This window comes from Eubalaena glacialis, chromosome 5, assembly GCF_028564815.1.
Source record: "Eubalaena glacialis isolate mEubGla1 chromosome 5, mEubGla1.1.hap2.+ XY, whole genome shotgun sequence".
Classification (NCBI taxonomy): domain Eukaryota; kingdom Metazoa; phylum Chordata; class Mammalia; order Artiodactyla; family Balaenidae; genus Eubalaena; species Eubalaena glacialis.
Genome location: NC_083720.1, coordinates 94,687,579 through 94,706,553, shown reverse-complemented (window position 1 = coordinate 94,706,553; position 18,975 = coordinate 94,687,579). Strand labels below are relative to the sequence as shown.

At 40.3% G+C, this 18,975-nt stretch overlaps 1 protein-coding gene across 1 annotated transcript in view; it reads left to right on the top strand.

Annotated features, from left to right (window-relative positions):
* SCARB2 (scavenger receptor class B member 2) overlaps positions 1-18,975 on the top strand; it is a 72,099-nt gene that overhangs the window by 30,094 nt on the left and 23,030 nt on the right. Inside the window, exons 3-4 of the mRNA XM_061192382.1 lie at positions 14,048-14,195; positions 15,258-15,446. Of these exons, the coding sequence (XP_061048365.1) occupies positions 14,048-14,195; positions 15,258-15,446 (337 nt within the window). The remainder of the gene's footprint in view (positions 1-14,047; positions 14,196-15,257; positions 15,447-18,975) is intronic.

Below are 18,975 nucleotides of genomic sequence, written 5' to 3'. Positions count from 1 at the left end.
ACAATAGCCAAGACATGGAAGCAACCTAAATTTCCATTGACAGATGAATGGATAAAGAAGATGTGGTATATATGTACAGTAGAATACTACTCAGCCATAAAAAAGAATGAAATATTGCCATTTACAGCAACATGGATGGACCTAGAGATTATCATACTATGTGAAGTAAGTCAGACAGAGGAAGACAAATATTATATGATATCACTTGTATGTGGAATCTAAAAAAATACAAATGAACTTGTTTACAAAACAGAAACAGACTCGCAGACATAGAAAACAAAATTCTGGTTACCAAAGGGGAAAGGCGGGAGGGTGGGATAAATTAAGAATATGGGATTAACAGATACACACTACTATATATAAAATAAACAACAAGGACTTACTGTATAGCACAGTGAATTATAGTCAATATCTTGTAATAAGCTATATAAAGGATAAAAATCTGGAAAAGAATATATATATATATGTACCCATAAAGGATAAGAGTCTGGAAAAGAATCTGAAAAAGAACCTATAAAGGATAAGAATCTGAAAAAATCTGAAAAAGCATACATATCAATATGTATATATAGATATATATACATATATATCTATATATATCTGAATCACTTTGCTGTACACCTGAAACTGACACAATATTGTAAGTCAACTATACTTCAATAAAAATTAAAAAATGTTAAAACCTTAATTTCTAGTGAAAACTAAGTAAGCAATTATGTACTTTTATGTTAGCATAACATGCCGCGGAGCGGCTAGGCCCGCGAGCCACAACTACTGAGCCTGCGCGTCTGGAGCCTGTGCTCCGCAACAAGAGAGGCCGCGGCAGTGAGAGGCCCACGCACCGCGATGAAGAGGAGCCCCCGCTCGCCGCAACTAGAGAAAGCCTGCATGCAGCAACGAAGACCCAACGCAGCCAAAAATAAATAAATGAAAAAAATTAAGATCTTTAAAAAAATTAATTAATTAAAAAAAATAAATAAAAACGTGCCCTTTTATGGAAAAATTTTCAATGTGACACAAAACATTTATTGGTGCTAAATATCTTTAATTTCTCTGTAAAAGGAAGCCTATTTTCAGTAATCAGTTTTTCAGTATCTTTATTTGGGAATGATCTAGATATTTAGTACATTTCCATCATTTAACTTAACTTAGCAAAACTCTAAAGTTTCAAGTTACCAAAAATCTGGAGAAACTATTTTTAAGTAGACATACCATAAAACATAATAATTCTTAAACAGTACACTAAATGGCTCTTATCCCATTTATATCTATTTAACTCATTTGTTTCCAGCAATTATATTTAGATTACCCATGAAAACTTCAGGAGACATTAGACCAAGTCAGCCATCAATATTGAATATTTCCCAGATCACATGAACTTGAAATTCATTTGGGTTAGTTTCTATTACATTCAAAAATATTTAATTTCTAAGTGCTTACTTTTAAGTCAGTTAAATAGAACTCCTTTATAAATTAATATTGAGGATACTGTCTGGAGGTAGAGACATATCTATAATGTACACACAGACATATAACAGACATAACCAGAGATCTCATAACTTCATTTTATAACTTAGTCATGAATCAGGTATTACAATATAAACTTACTAGTTTATAAATAACAGTTGGTGTAAGTTAAATTTATTTGCTTAGATGACTTAGCCTTTTTACAAAGACAGTTGCTTTCAATTCCCCAAAGAACTGGTCTGCCTAAATGATATCAAATGATTGATTTGTCCAACTACATTTTCTTTAATTTGCTTTTTTATATCAATGAGAAGATTTCCAGCTAAACTGGAAATTAGGAGTTCTATGTTCTAGAGCTTTAGGGTTCATTTTATCATGCCTTCAAAAGTTTGCACAAGGCATTCAACAAAGGCCCTCTTTCTGAGTGCACAAGTCAAACCCAGACCAATTTACCCTAGGGGCAAAAAAAGTCTCCACTATTGCTTTATTAGGCCCTGAATATTAGCCCCCAGTTTTTGTTTCATATTGTGCGGGCTCAGGTAACTCTGTTTCCTTTAGTATGTTTAATTAATACTGCCTTAGGGGCAGATTTATATGCTCTGTATTATAATATCAGGCAGGAGAAGCATTCCCCAGTGAGACATAATGTCTATCCCACAGTATAATCAGGCAAAAGAGGTGTAACCATCTCACATAAAGCCCATTCAAATATGCCAATTTTTTTTTTAAATTTATTTTTGCCTGCGTTGGGTCTTTGTTGCTGTGTGCAGGCTTTCTCTAGTTGTGGCAAGCGAGGGTTACTCTTCGTTGTGGTGTACGGGCTTCTCATTGAGGTGGCTTCTCTTGTTGCGGAGCACGGGCTCTAGGCACACGGGCTTCAGTAGTTGTGGCACACAGGCTCAGTAGTTGTGGCTCGTGGGCTCTAGAGCACAGGCTCCGTAGTTGTGGCACACAGGCTTAGTTGCTCCGCAGCATGTGGGATCTTCCCGGACCAGGGCTCGAACCCGTGTCCCCTGCATTGGCAGGCAGATTCTTATCCACTGCGCTACCAGGAAAGCCCCAAATACACCAATTTTTAAAAAATAAATTTTTATCTCAATTCTATCAACTCTTATACCTTTAACTTTAGCCAAGTGCCCCAGGCCCTTTTGTCAATCTTTAACTTGATTAATTGGCCTAACTGTTGCCTCAAGCAATTGCTGGTTAGGTATCTTAGTATAATTTTATTCCAGCCTTTAAAAAAAATTTTCAAACCGGACTTGTTTGGGGCCCTTTAATGTTGGGTGGACCAAGAGGGGGTCTCTTTGGCCCATTCAACTTTAGGTAATGTTGTGTCAAAGCCTTTGGTTTTTTTGTTTGTTTTATTTTGTTTTTTGGCCGCGCTGTGCGCTTGGGGGATCTTAGTTCCCTGACCAGAGATTGAACCTGGGCCCTCAGCAGTGAAAGCACAGAGTCCCAACCACTGGGCCACCAGGAATTCCCTGAAGCCTTTGTTTTAATCTCATCAATGCCCATTTTATTTATCGCATTTTTAAATCACCATCTAAAGATTTCTATCCTGCTGGGACGAGTCCCTTTAAAATTTCCACCTTGTTGGGAAGCAGTCTCTTGACTTTCCCCTCAGCATTTCCTATTCCCTTGTTAATCAACCTGATTAACGTTAATTAACCTAATGTTTTTATTAGTATCCTAAGACCCATCAAGGGAAAGCCAAGACTACAAATAAGGCTTCCCAAATCGTTTTGTTTTAAACTATGGGAATTCTTAAGGTTAGAATCTTAAGAATTCCCATAGTTTTTTCAGAGGTTGTTAATAAACCTCTGTATCTACCTTTTAATTTGCTCTTTTCATAGGTACCAATAAAACAGCTATTTATAATGAGAGCTCTCTAAAAATTTACCAATTTAGAAGTTTCTTCAATTTAAAGGATCCATTGTCTGGCCATTGATGAGTAGTATCTTAATAGTGATAACCAGTAAGATGCAGCCGGCACCCGCAACAAGAGAGTGCAAAGGATGCAACCTTCACAAGATCCAGAAAGTTTACTCCAAAAAATAGTCTAGGAAAATAAAGGCCTTTGTTGTATAGGTGGACGCAACGAAGGTTGAGAAGACAAAAGGTCCCTTATGGACCGGGACCCCTTACGACAAATCTTCCTGAGAGCTGGCACAGCCAGACAAAAAGACTGTTTGGAATCCCAGTCTATTTGACGGGCTGTCAAATGTACATCGTATGTGTACTTTCCTGATGGCGGACACTGTGCTCTCCAAACACAGAACAAAATGCCTAAGACGATCAGGTAGAACATTTACATCTCAAAGGCATAGGGAGAGAAATGCAAGTTCCTCCTAAATCCTAAGAGGGCGTTTGTTCCTTTAAGATCAGAAATCTGAAAAGATGTTTTATCAAGCTGGCTTTCTCTAACTGGGTATGCAAAAACCAGTTTTGGAATGTCAAAAAGAGCCCCATCTCAGCCATTTTTAGGGTGAGATTTCCTTAGTTCTCACTTAAGTACTTGCAAGTATAAATTCTGTACATCCCTAAACCTGGCTGGGTTTTAGTTGTTAGTTGGAGGTTGGCTTTCTGATACCCCTCATTTCTCTGTTTGAGAAACTGTTTCCTATTTTAAAGTTGAATTTGTCAGGAATAAAATTTACTGATGAAATTGTGTGATGGGCAATGTGCAGCTTGTGAGCTTAACCCCTGTAGGTGTTACCCTAGAGTCACTTCTGCTCTTCTGCATGTCTCTTCTAAAACCACCATTGGTGCTGGGATCAGTGAGTGGCCAACTCTCATACATGGTCCCCAGACAAGCACGTTTTAAACTAATGAGTGGGTTTCCTTATGGGACTCTGCTTCCATCACTCCCATAAATTTCTTAGTTGCCTGAGAAAGCCATAACTGGCTGGGAGGAGCCTTGTCCCCTCTTCCTCCGAGCAAAGCTTTCATGCGATATCTTCACTTTTATCCCGACAGAGTCTGTTAAGGAAGCCAAATTGAGGAAGGATGTCAGGTCAGCTTCCTACTTAATCACCGAGTCCAAGCCTCCTTAGGGTCCTTCAGCTGAGCAAAATCATCCCAGTGGTTCTCACCTGAGGGTAACCTCAGTGTCTTTCAATTGAGCAAATACAGGCACCTTTTCTGGAACCTAAGTTCAAGGATAACCTACTCCACATAGTGAGGAGTTTAACAACCTCTGAATAAACTCAGGATCTTCAGCTAAGAGTGGGAGATCCGGTACCAAGAGAGACTCACTTAAATTTGTCTGGACTCATTGAGGAGGCAGACTGGTACAAGGGGCCCTGCTGGTGTCAATCAAGGTTCTGGATCCTTGTAGAATTCAGGCGAAGGAGAGAAGTCTGCTCTGGGTCTTCATGGTTGCCAAAACTGCTGACAAAAAAAAAAAGGCACAACATAAGAGCTGTGAGTTGAGTTTAGTCTTACTGAGGACTATAGCCCGGGAGACAGCCTTTCAGATAGCTCTGAGAAACTGTCCCAAAGAGGTAAGGGAGGGGCCAGGATATATGTGAACTTTTTTGCTGGAAAGAAACACATAGTTGAACATCAAAAAATTATTGCTAATCACAAAGAGTAGACATTTCAAGTTAATGATTTAAGTTGTTTTCTATGTATGGGGAGATGCAAGAATCTAGGGTCATTGAAATATTTCCTTAGATATGAACCTTGACTGTCTAGGGGCTGATATCCAAAGCACAGAATGCTTCCTGTTTTTCTCCATCCTGAATTCCCCTCAGGCTCACTGTCGGTGGGCTACTGCAGTGGCTAATGGCTTGATCTTTGTGGAACTGTAATTGCAGGCAACATTTTTTTTTTCTTTACATGAGCCACATATGTAATTTAAAATTTTCTAGGAGTCACATTAAAAAAAAAGTAAAAAGAAACAGGAGAAATTAATTTGAATATTTCATTTACCTCCAAACTACTTAAAATAGTATCATTTAAACATGTAATCAATATTCAGAATTATTAACAAGGCACTTTGCATTCTTTTTTTCATATGAAGTCTTTGAAATCCATGTGTATTTTACATTATAGCACATTGAATTTAGGACTAACCACTTTTCAAGTGTGTAATAGCCTCGTGTGGCTAGTGGCTACCATAGTGGACAGCACGGTTCTAACCAAACTCCAATTAATTTTATAGCCCTAGACACCCTACCCTGTCAGTAAGCATGCCGTTCCCTCAGTCAAGAAGGAGCTCCTCACCACCTCTCTCCGTTCTCCCCTAGATTTTCCCTGACTTTGAATGCACTCTACCTGGTATGTGATAAAGTGATAGGGAAGAACCAAATCCTTTCATCTCTGAATATCCAGTGTCCAGTGAATATTTATAGAATAAGTGAGTGAAACATCCTCAGCCATGGTTTAAATCCACAGGACACAGGTTGCTCAGCTGGAACCCCAGGACTGAATCAGGGAAACCCAGGACCCAAGGACAGGTTCAGGAAAGGGGAATAGGGTCCTGAAAATGAGTGACCTTGTTTAGGAACGGCTACTCACACGTGCATTACAAACTGCTAAGTGTTCCTAGTGGGGTTGAGTGGGTTGTGAACTGGGATTTGTAGGAAAACCTGGCTTTTTAGGGAGACCTACAACCCCTCTAATGGGTCTTTTGTAATCATTTGGTGGATCTGATCTCTGTCACTTGTGACTTAATTATGCTATTGTTTAGCTACACGGGAAAGACAGAACATTCCAGTAGCTCTGCCCCAGTATTTGATAGTCCCACGGGTTCCCTCCAGACTGAGTCAGCTGTGTGCGTGCAAAGAAGGGGAGGGCATGCGGCCCCCCCATTGGTCAGTGTGGACTGGCCTGGGGGTGGGAGTCTCTGAGATGGGGAGGCCACGCTGGGCAGTGCAGGGCCTGATTGATTGGACACACAATTTACAGTGGCACATTCCCCATGACTTTCACGTATTCATGAGTTCAGAATATTAGTGTTTTTGGAAAAAGATGGTGGAAGTTCCACATGTAGATAAAAAATCAGTCAGTCTGGTTTAAGGAATGTAGTGCGTTATTTACATTTTTATTAAGCTGTGGATGGATCAGCCCTGGAACAGGTCTGTTGACACAAAACTAATTTGCCTCATGATCCTGTTGCTTAGTGACCTACTTGCCTAAAATTGTGTATCCAATGGCTTCTGCAACCTTTTTGAGATTTTTCATTTTGTCCGGTTTCTTTTTCTATTTTGCCTACTATTTAGCATTTCAAGAATTTTTTTTTTAATTAATTTGTCCAAGGGCTCTATCAACTAACTTTCATGTTTCTAAGATGTATTTGCTGAATTTACAATATCCCATTAAACATCTTCTCCTTGACTTTCTTAGTTTTGCTGTTTGGATTGTTAATTTCTTTTATAAGGTCTTATTACTGCTTTGATAGTAAGGAAAAAGATGTGAGGGACAAATATTTCATAAGTGTTTTTTAATTATTATTCACTGACCATTAAGTAATACTGGATTATAAAGTAATCAATATGTACAGTATCATATATAGCATTACCTTTAAAAGAGTAAAATATATTTTATATTATAAAAATAATATATATAAGCAGCAAAGATAAAGTTGAAAGTACAGGAAAGTAAAATTTAAAAACTACTGGTACCCTCCATGGTTTCACTGTCTCAAAGGTAACCAGTGCTAATGGATAGATTCTCAGTCATTTTCGCATGGTTGTGTTTTACTTTTACATGGTTATGCTGTATATACTTATGCATGTTCATGTACATCCGTGTATTCTACTCACTTAATATTACATCAGAGGTATTTTCCCATGTATGTGTTAGTCATTATACAAATATATTTTCGTGATGATAATATTCAAGAGATAGAGGAAATATATTACTGTACTTAACCACTCCCTTCTTCTTGGACATGTCTATCAGTTCTCGTTCCATCCTTTGATTACCACATGGATTGAATGTTCTCCTCATGTTTGCCAACCGATTGTGTTTCCACATTCTTAGTTCTTGTCCTTTGCCAGTTTGCCTGTCTGGGTTCCGGTGTGTTCATGCCACTCCGTAAGCTTTTTATATAATAACGATGTTAACCCTGTGTCACAATTGTGGCAACTGTTTCTCTATTGTTTGCATTTTTAATTTTAAAATTTATATGTAACCAAATCTATTCTTTAATGAACTTTTCTATCATTTCTGAGTTTAAAAAGTCCCCCTTCCTTCAAAGGTTTGATATTCAAGTCTATTTTCTTGTAGTTCTCTTTTTTTCACATTTAATTTCTTATGGATCTAATTGTCTCCTTACAATTTAGCCAAGATAGGAACTTAGTTTAAAGTTTCAAATGCTGTACTGTTATTCCTTTGGTCCTTTACTCAACTCTGAGCCAAGCTGTATATATATATATATTTTTAAATACCAAAGAGATGGTAGAAAAAATTTAAATGCCATGGTTTTTGTTTCCATTATTGTAAGAGGATGCTTATCTCTTTTTCTAAACCTGACTCATTCTACTCTGATAGGACCGTTTTTCTCAAAATAGAAACAGAAATAGCTTTAGATAAATCAGTTTTTTAAAAAATCAAAAGTGAGAAAAATAGAAAAAGATCTGTTTCTTATCCTGTACAAAAAGGTGGTGACCAGGTGGGTTTTAAATGCATGTGGAGTCCTGGGTGAGCCAGCAGGGTCAGGGTAACACTTGGAGGACGGGGGACCATTTCCATCTTCAGCAGTGAAGCTGTTTCTTATACATTGCCAACAAACATGGGCCACCGCCCACCCCCTACCCAGCGCTTTTTCTCCGAGTCCTGCTCTGGACTCTGGGTTTTCAGTCCTCCTCCTAGTTGACAAGGCAGTGGTGATAGAAAGTTCAGCAGCCCGCTGTTCAGACCCTGCCTTTGGCCGGCTTTCCTGCTCTGCCCTCTCTTCTGGGTCGTCCCATCCACTCTGACTGCACTTCACTTCCCTGCCATGCCCCGAGCTGTAGGCTGCTCTTTTTTTTTTTCTTTTTAAACATACACAAAGTTGGAAGAAGCTTTTTATTTATTTATTTATCTATTTTTGGCTTCATTGGGTCTTCATTGCTGCGCGCAGGCCCTCTCTAGCTGCGGCGAGCGGGGGCTACTCTTCGCTGCGGTGCGCAGGCCTGTCACCGTGGAGGCTCCTCCCGCTGCGGAGCACGGGCTCAGTAGTTGTGGCGCGTGAGCTCAGCAGTTGTGGCTCACGGGCTCCAGAGCGCAGGCCCAGCAGCTGTGGCACACGGGCCTACCTGCTCTGCGGCATGTGAGATCCTCCCGGTCCAGGGCTCGAACCTGTGTCCCCTGCATTGGCAGGCGGACTCCTAACCACTGCGCCACCAGGGAAGTCCAGGCTGCTCTTTCTAAACCGCCTCTGCAGTGCGTCATCCTCCGCCCCACCACAGTTTTCTCACCCTCCACTTAGAAAACACATCCTGTGCTGTCGTGCGATGCTGCCTGCCTTGCTCTCCCTCTGCCTCTGTGTGGAAGCCCCTCCACCCTCCCACCCCCGGGAAGCCTACTGCTTCCAGAACCAAGTGTGCTGCCCAGTGTTCCCTCAGGACACCCATTCCAGTTGCCCACCCCCCCTGCCCCCGACCTAGCACCTTGGGGTCAGCTTCAGAGCTCTTTCTACATGTGAGGTAGCCCTTTAAACAGCAGCCTGCTCTGCTCTGCTGTGGATTCTTCAAGGACAGGACCCAGGTCTTAACATCTCTCCATCTCAAGAACTTAGCACAAGCCCCCTCCTACATGATATTAGTAGCTAATGTTTCCTAAAGCACTTAGTATGTGCCAGGTAGTGTTCTAACTGGATGACAAGCTTATGTGGATTTAATTCTCACAACAACCCTACAAGGAAGGGATGCTGTTATTTCCATTTTACAGATGAGGAAACTGAGGCACAGAAGTTAGTAACGGATGAAGCCAGGATTGAATGCAAAGCCTGACAGTCAGATCTCAACCCAGACTCTACCCAGTGTGTTCAGTCACTTCTTATAGGAACCCTCAACAGAGAGCATTGGGTGAATGGAGAACAGAAATGACTTGGGACATTGGATTATATGGTGGTATTGAAGTATCTAATTTATCCAGCACCTCTGAGGAATTAGATATTGCAGAGATGTTAGTTTTCCAATTGATTAAAATTATTCCTTTTGGTTTCCTTATCTCAGGCGTATTTTTTGCCTTCTGTGATGGTGAGATTTTGCCTAAACATTCAGGAGATTAAAAATTCTTTTTTGTTTTAAAAAGTAAGAACTTCTTTTAAAAAAAGGTTTTAAATGAAATATCTCTAAAATCAATTATGTATTTTCCTGCCAGATTAAACAGTTCATGGGGCATAATCAACCTTTTCTTAGTGACTAGGGCTATCATTGTGATTAACAAATAGTAAACTGTATTCTGAGCCTGTGATGTCCTGGGGCCTTTGACATCAATCAGTAGGATTAATTAGTATCTACTAAGTACCTGGGACTATACCAGGAACTTTCAAGTATGGTTCCTTAATTAATTGTCTAAGCCTACGATTTTGCTTTGCCTTTTTGTTTTTTAATTTTGTTTCTATTTCTGGAAGCTTCTTTGGTCTTCTCCGATACTGTAAAGCACTAATCCATCACTTCTTGCTCTCAGTCTGCTGTTCACCAGAACAGCGCCCTGCCTCTAATTGACTATGGTTGATCAGCTATGGGGGAGATTTGGGTAACGAGACTTGTTGCTCTTGTTACTAAACTCCCTCTCCTTTTGCTGTGACCTCCTTAGGGTCTCCAGAGTGACAGGAGTGCTTGGAAGGGGAAGCCTTTTGGGTTTCCTCTGACTGTCACATGTTGTTTTGAGACGGAGGTCCCTTGCCATCCCTCCCCTCGGTTTTCCTGGCCTCTGCAGAGCTGGAGGCCACTCCTGACAGCCCTGTGGCACTGTCTTCCTTCAGTTAGATGGCTCAGCAAAGGTTGTGTGTCGGTCATGCCCGAGGACGGCTGGTGGCTGGGGGAAGTCACCTGGTTAGCTGTGAGTGACCTGACATGAACCCTTTGTGCCTGCCAAGGGAATGAAATGTTTTTGTGGTTCGGGAACCCTTGGCTTTGACTTTTTGAAGTTTATTGAGAAACCAAGTCAAGTTACGAGGCAGAAAGCGATTGGAGCATCCATGTGCAATTTCCCTTTAAAACATCAGGTTCTTACAGGGTAAGCAATAAAGAAAACATTTTAAAAGTCATCTTCAAAGTCAGTAAACATACATAGACATAAACAAACGAAGCAGGCTCTAGACTTGGAATTACTCAGGCCTCTAGGTGTATGACCTAAGGCTCAGTGAAAACAACAAAAAGTCTTGGGAAGGTCATCGATTTTCGTCATCAGTTAGAAAACTTGGCAGTGTTGGTCCCTGGCTTCTGAATCTGTGTTGAATCCCAGCTCGACTGCCTGGCCCAGCTTTCTGTGAGTGCAAGGAAACTGGCGTTCACCCTGGGGTCGCTTTTTCTACTTCTAGTTCCCTGGTGTTCAGCAGGGCTAAGCTGGGATCCTGGGCCCTGATTATACACAGCTTCTCCTGGAGAAGTTTGTCCTTTCCTCTTCCCTGCAGGGCGGCTCTGGGACTAGAGAGGGGGCGGGGCCCTCTCTGCAGGCACCTGCCTTGGCTCAGGCAGGGATTTGCCTTTGAAATTTCTTCTTTTCCTCCAGCTTCTAACAAATCCCTTTGCATTCACTTAGGTGTAGACTCAAGGAAGACCTTGGACATGAAGTCAGGCTACCAAGAGTCTAACCCTGGGTCTGACACTTCTTGATTAGTCCTGGGCAAGTTACTTTAGCTGAATCTCTGTTTCCTCATGGGTTATGATTTCTCTATGAGAGGGTTTTTGTTTGCAAGCAAGAGAAACCTCTAATTTAAGTAAAAAGAGCATGTATTGGAAGGCTATAAAGTGGGTTACAGATCCCAAGGAAACCTGTAAAGAAGAAAGGGGCAGGGGCCGGGGAAGCTTTAAAGACCCAAATCACAGGAGCCCATGGGTCCTCATCTGTGTGTCCTGGGAGAAAACGTCTGTCTACTGTGTTTTCCATCCTGAGGCTCTGTGCTCAGGATTCCGGGGCCAAGGAAAAGGAATTGGGTACCACACCACTGCCCGGTGCAGGAGAGGAAGGAAAATGAGGGCTCTGACCAGCAGAAAGGGGAGTGAGTATCTAACAACCAAACGTCCAGTGCAAACACCCCGAACTGCAAACTGCACAAGGCTTTTAACAAGTATTTGTACGTATTCCTCGCAAACTGCAAGGGCGTGGACTTTTTTTCTCTCATGCTTACTTAGATTTGGCAATTGCTAGAGGCACTCATTGGTTCCATCCTACAGACATTTAGTAAGCACCTACTAGGAGAGACCATCTGATTCAGAGGAGAGAGCACTAGGCAAGAATTAGAAGACTTGAGCTCAGGTTCTGACTCTTCCACTGCCCTGTGTCCCCATCTGTAAAAGTTGGACGAAAATACTTGCTCCGTGTGTGCCACAGGCTTGTCAGAAAGATTAAATGATATCAAATGGCATAGTGTGGTCAAACCCTTGGAAGAGCTGTACAAGTGTCAGATATTTATATGACTGTGTGTAGCTTGGTGCTAAGTACTAGAGAAGAACGAAGACTCATCGACTTTTATGTATAGGTGCGCATTTGTTTATTGTTTGCTTGTCTATTTTTATTTTAAAATCTAGAAAAGATTTGAGGCATACAAGTTTCTTAAGCTTACTTGCAATCTACATGAGGCTTCAAGCTAATTTCTTCACAATCTAAATGATGTCGCTAAGCATTTTATAACTGAGTGCCAGGCTCCATGGGTGTTCAGGGATGAGAAACCCCACGTGTGGCTGTGGTTGGGAAAGCCCTCCGGAGGAGGTGGCGGGTAGCCCCACTGCCTAATGCCTTCGTACCTTTGTCTACATTAGCTCTGTTCAGTCGAAATATAATGTGAATCACATATGTCATTCCAGATTTTTCTAGTAGCCACATTAAAAAAAATAAAAAGAAACAGATGCAATTAGTTTTAATAATATATTTTTAGTTTACTCATTCTGTCTAAAATAGTATCATTTCTGAATGGATAAAGAAGATATGGTACACACAAACACACACACTGAAATACTACTCAGCCATAAGAAAGAACAACATTTTGTCATTTGCAGCAGCATGGATGGACTTGGAGAGCATTATGCTAAGTGAAATAAGAGAAAGACAAATACTGTATGATATCACTCATCCGTGGAATCTAAAAAATACAACAAACTAGTGAATATAACAAAAAAAGACTCACGGACATAGAGAACAAGCTAGTGGTTACCAGCAGGGAGAGGGAAGGGGGGAGGGGCCTTATAGGGGTCGGGGAGTAAGAGGTACAAACTATTAGGTATAAAATAAGCTATAGGGATATATTGTACAACACGGGGAATATAGCCAATATTTTATAATAACTGTAAGTGGAGTATAACCTTTAAAAATTGTGAATCACTGTATTGTACTGTACACCTATAACTTATATAATATTGTAGAGCAACTATGCTTCAATTTAAAAAATAAATAAAATAGTATCATTTCAACATGTAATCAATATAAAAAAGTTGAGATATTTTACATTCTTTTTTTTTTTTTTTTGGTACTGGTTTTGAAATCTGGTGTGTATTTTACCCTTACAACACATCTCGGTTCCAATTAGCCACAGTTCAAGGGTTCAGTAGACACAGGGCTACCAGGTGAGACAACACAGCCCTTGATGAAACAGGAAGAAGAACAGGTAAATGGCAGAGAAGGAGTGGACATGGCAATTTAGTGACCATCTACTATGGACCAGGCAGGCTCAGGACTGGCATGAGGCATTTGATGGACAAAACATCAGTCCTGTTTTTATGTAAAATTTTGATATTTTGTTCATCATGAATTTTTAGCATTAATTTTGATTTTTTAAAATTGCATTAAAGTATTATTTATTTTGATTACTGAGTGTTTGGGCACCTCTTACGTTTTGTACCCTAGGCAGGTGCATCACTTCCCTCATCCTAGTCTCAGGCCTGGCACCAGACACTTCCTACCAACTTTGCTAATACCTCATTTGGGGGCACTCACAGGCACCAAGCTGAAATGGATATCAAAACCAGGAGTGTACTCCTCTACTTTACTAAACCTTAGGCATTCGTTTTGTTAAATGGATTTTTAATTGAATTCAGCTTAGAAATAAAAAGGCATTGGTAAACACATTGAAATTGAAACTGAATCTATGAACTGAAAAATTTGAAAATATTTTGGGACCAAACTATAACCCAGGAGAGAGTTCACTGGCTTTGATTCCCTAGCTAAGGCGACCCTTGACCATTGCATTTCCCTAATTATGGGGGGAAAGAATGAAAACAACACTTTTTTTCCTCTCTACGGGGCCTCATTTCCTTTCCACATTATAGCTTAAATCTCCAGTGTTTAGGGGGTCAATATCTGCAGTCTCCCCCAATATGGGTTGTATTGGGAATGTTATATTGAAAATAACTTTGATGCTGAAAGAAAGGAAAAGTATTACTTAATAAAGTGTTGCCTATTTTCAAAGGAAATCCTTTTCTTTTAGGGAACTCAGAAACAAAGAAGATATTCAATTTGGAGATAATGGAACAACAATATCTGCCGTGAGCAACAAGGCCTATGTTTTTGAACGAGATAAATCTGTTGGAGACCCTAAAATTGACTTACTTAGAACATTAAATATTCCTGCATTGGTAAGTAGGCATTTTAAATCTCATTATTGTGGATTTTAGAAGAAAGGAAAAAGCTAAGTTAAAGCCATTATGGTTTTACCTTTAGGAGCTAGTAAGTTATATATGTGTGTGTGTGTATATACATATACATATTTTTTAAATGTTTATATGTATATGTGTGTGTGTATGTATATATTTATATTTTCCCCCCTTCTTTAAAGTTCATTTCAGACTTTTTTTGAGGTCTTTCACATGCGGTCTTTTCCAATGGTGACAAAATGTAAGTTTTAGGATTTTTTTCGCAGTTTCTTCCTGTGTATTCAGCATCAGCACTTGTGGATTTTGGAAGGTAGCTGATAATTTTTTAAATATTTATTTACCCCTTGTTTTGGTTCAGAAACTGTAGCAATAGAACTCGCATACTACTTCTTAATTTAGCTTTCTATCTTGGATTTTTTAATTCTCAAAATATGTATTGACTCCCCCCCGTCCCCTTTTCAAATAGCAGAGACTGGGTTGTTGATTACAGCCTAGCATGATTTATTGGGCTCTGTTTTTAATGTCAAGTCCAGCTAATAAAAATACATGAGGCCCAGGAGACTTCTTCTATCCCCTCTGAGGTTCCCACTCCAACTCCTGGGTGACCGCTACATATGCAGCTGGACACTTATGGTGGACCCAGGACCTGGAAAGTATTAGATCCCAGGTCTGGCCCTGCCCAGCTGGCTAGTGGGGCAGAGTTTATGGGGACCCAGCCTCGAACCCTGATCAGGAGGAAGATGGTGCCACCTTGTGGCTAAAGATGCCAATATATTGCAAGAGTTTTTCCCCTTCTGTGGTGTTGGGAGAACTCTGAGAGTTGCGAGTGAGGATGCTAAGATGACAGTTACAAAATGTAATACTGAGAAAGGACAGTAACTGCAGAGTCTTATTCTTCACACTCAGCCAGAGAGGAGCTCTTTGGTTAACCTCTCAGCTGTTTGATCTCAACATTTACATTTAAGTTTGCAGCCCCCTTTGCTGAAGGGGCAGTAGGAGAGTGGGGTGGGGACACTGCTATCTGAATGTGCCTGTGCTCCTCAGACCGCCATGGAATGGGCCCAGCTACCCTTCCTCCACGAGCTCATCGAGGCCCTGTTGAAGGCCTATCAGCAGAAGCTCTTTGTGACCCACACGGTGGATGAATTGCTCTGGGGCTACAAAGATGAGATCTTATCCCTCATCAACGTTTTCAAACCTGACATCTCTCCCTATTTTGGCCTGTTTTATGGGGTAAGTCAGTTTTTCTTTTCAGAGATTCTTTGTTCAGCTGAGGAGGAGGACATTCCAAGCCAGATTTTATCTTCACTTTGGGTTTCTTCTAGGAGAAGACCAAAGTTGCTTGGAATTCTAGATCTCTTGTAGAGTATGTGAAAAATAACAAAGTGCTTTAGTAAGGGAAAAAAAAAAAAACTTCTCCCACAATTTCAACATGCTACCAGTGCTGACTTTGAATGAGTGTCACTATGAAAAATATATAGAGTGTGCTGTGCCATTAATCAGGTGCAGTCTTTCAAAGTGTCATAAATTTCAGTGATCAATGCCGAGTCTTGTTTTGATGACTCGGAGACTAAACCCATGGATCAGTCTGACAGAGGCAAATAAGACACTAAATAGGGATGTGATAGTCCATTAGGGGTGGGAGCTACTTATTAGATTTTTAGACATCTTATTTGTGAAAGAGGTTGGATAATTTGAAACTCTGTGTGTCCCTCGTCTATGATTTCTTTTGTTTATAAGTGGAATTTTGTATCATTTTTTGCAGATTTTATTTACTTTGGCTTGAACCCCAAAATATCAGCATTCAAGTAATTATTATTCAAAGCATATGTTATTGCTGCCTGAGCTTCAAATGAATTAAAATTAAAAGCAATTAAAAATCTATACCCCCCCCCAAAAAAAAAAAAACTTGAGTAAAATGGATAGTTGGAAGGTTGGTAAATGACAAACTTAAACTCAGGAAGAGAGGTAGGTTTGGGACAGGATATGGAATTGTGATGAATTTCCCCGTCTTTAAATTTGTGGTTATTCTCTGGGTCTAACTACTGGAGAACTTCACCCTCATCATGTAATCTCTTAGCATTTCAGTTGCTTAGTGGTAAAAATACTGCCCCTGTACCTTCAGGGATATATAAAACTTAAAAACTGTTCAAATGAAATGGTAAACAACTTTTAAATATTATCTTCGCAAGAGGAGGGTGGTCCTAGGAGTAGGGTCCCGCCAACCCTAAATCCTTCACTCTGGGCAAGCAGACCCAATAGATGTTCCCTAGAAGCTTCCGTCTGACAGGAGCCAGCTTCCACAGGACCAGAGGAAGCACCGATTTCTTGTTAAGCTGTGACTAGACTCCCTTCTAGAAATAATTTCCGGGAAACTTCCTGCAGAAAGATACAAAGGTTTCCTTAAGCCCCCTTTGGTCCCAGTGGCTACCATCCATCTGCCAAGTGGATCCTGTTCCTAATACCTCAGTATTTCTCTGATAACTTTCATTGTATGGCTTGCTTTTTGTTTTTACACTGACCTCATCAAGCTTATAACTAATATCCTTAAACACCTGTTAAAAATGTCACTCACATTTACAGACAGATTTAAAAATTGGCACTTTTGCTTTCCCGTGGCAAGGATGTGTGGTTTTACTTTATATTTTTTCTCTCTCTGCCTCTCCTTGCAAGCACCACGGTAGCTCTACAAGGCCCTGTTAGTGAAAAGCCCTGGCATTGCTCAGTTAGATTAGTACCTGGTGTAGATTTCCCACATGCAGGAAAAGAGCATGAGACTTAGACTCAGAAGGCCTGGATTTGCATTCTGACTTTCTCGTTTAATAGCTGTGGGAATTTCCTGAACCTCAGTTTCATCATTTGTAACTTGAGGCTAAAGGTATCTACACTTCAAAGTTTGCTTGGAATGGCCAAATGAGAGTCCACGAAAGTGCTTTGCAAACTATAAGTTGCAACACATTTTAGGAACCATTATTCTTTTTCTCCTCCATGACTGGCTCAAAATAAAGACCCTGAATTAATATGAATGACTGGTATATGTTTCCATTTTGGAGCCAAATAAACTGTCTCTAGTGTTGTTGGTAAGAAGGCAAAGGTGTTTTTTGTTCAGTTTTTCATCTGCTCTGGCCAATCCTGACTCTGTCTCCAGCAGCACAGAGGTCCATACTTGGGCCGTCATTCATTCAAGACCGGGACAGACCGCAGGCTTGTGCACCTCACTGGCACCTCCTGCTCTGCACTCGTCTGAGCCCGGCCTCAAATCTTTCCTTAATCCCAGTGGCGTCTGCCACATTCCCCTCTGATCCCCTAGGCCTGTGTGCCCATTCCACCCGCTCCAATACACGTTGTGATGAAAAAAGAAAACCTTAGTTAAGGCCGTTGAACACTTTTCCTTCAAAGACTTTAATGATGAAACAGCCAAACAATTAATGGTGCGGGACAGGGTGTGTGAGTGAGAAGGATGAGGTAATACAGACAGCGTGTTGGCACAGAGCTCCTGAGAACAAGGGACCTGGCTGAATATCAGGTGCTCTTATTTGCGTACTGGAGAGCCAATCAGCAAATCTTTACCCGTTGATTTTAGGGTACCTCTGTTTTCCTTGGCATAAGAGAGTTCAAGCACCTCCCAGTGAGTGTGGGTTCTTGGATGTCTAAAGCGATGGTGGCTGGGGAGTATCCTTGAGAGGTCAGCCAGTCCAGCCAATTGTACTGGGAGGATGGATTATGCATGTATTACGCTAGTGGTATGAATGTTGTCTTATTCTCAGAACATTTCTCAACCTCCTGCAGTAATATGTTCCTTGTATTCAACCCACAACCCTACTGCAATAACACAAAACCTATTTATTCCTGCTTGTTCTCAAATAACAAAAGTTCTAGCAAGTAACAGGGAAGCATTGACATTCAGTGTCTGACTCTTGGGCCAATAACAGCTGGGGAGAACTCTTGGAGATACTCTGAAATATTTAAATGCTTAACCACTTAGCTTAACCCACATCTGAGTTCATTGGAGAACTTCAAGAAGTAACACAAGCATTTTTTAAATTTGGTGGTTCAGCATTTTTTTATGTGAATTTGCTTCTAAATTGTTGTACGTTCATATTGTTGCCCTTAAAGAGGAGTCCTTTCTCATATCTTAAAGTCGTGTAAAATTTCATATGTGGAACACAACATGACTATTATGTATGTGGACCATGTTGTTATATTGACATAGTTGGTGAAGTAGTGTTAAGTGACAAAAAGAACCCAAGTAGGCAAAAAAATTGAAAAGAGAATTCACAAAGGGTATGAATGTTTTTTTAAGGAAAATGACTGAATGAAAAAAGAGTTCAACCTCAGTGAATACAGAAATGCAAAAAGAGATAAGAAACCCCTTTTTTGTTGATCCAATAAGCAAAGTTTAACAAAAGGCATTTGGGGAATGTAAACTGATTTATCTTGCTGTTTCCACTGGGTGACCTTGAGCAACTTGATACTATGTTTCAAAAGTTTAAAAAATGTTCATGTTCTTTTATCTGGCAATTTCACTTTTAGTGGTCTATTTAGAAAATACAAGCACGGAAAAAGTTTTTAGTCATAAAGATACTCATATATTATTTATAGTAGCAAAACAATTCAAAACTAAATATTTAATAATAAGAAAATGGTTAAATTATTTCCACATAATATTATGGAGTCATTAAGTTGTACCTAGGAAGAACTTTTGATAATACAGGAAATATATTAGACACATAAGTAAAGAAATTGTATATGTGTATACACA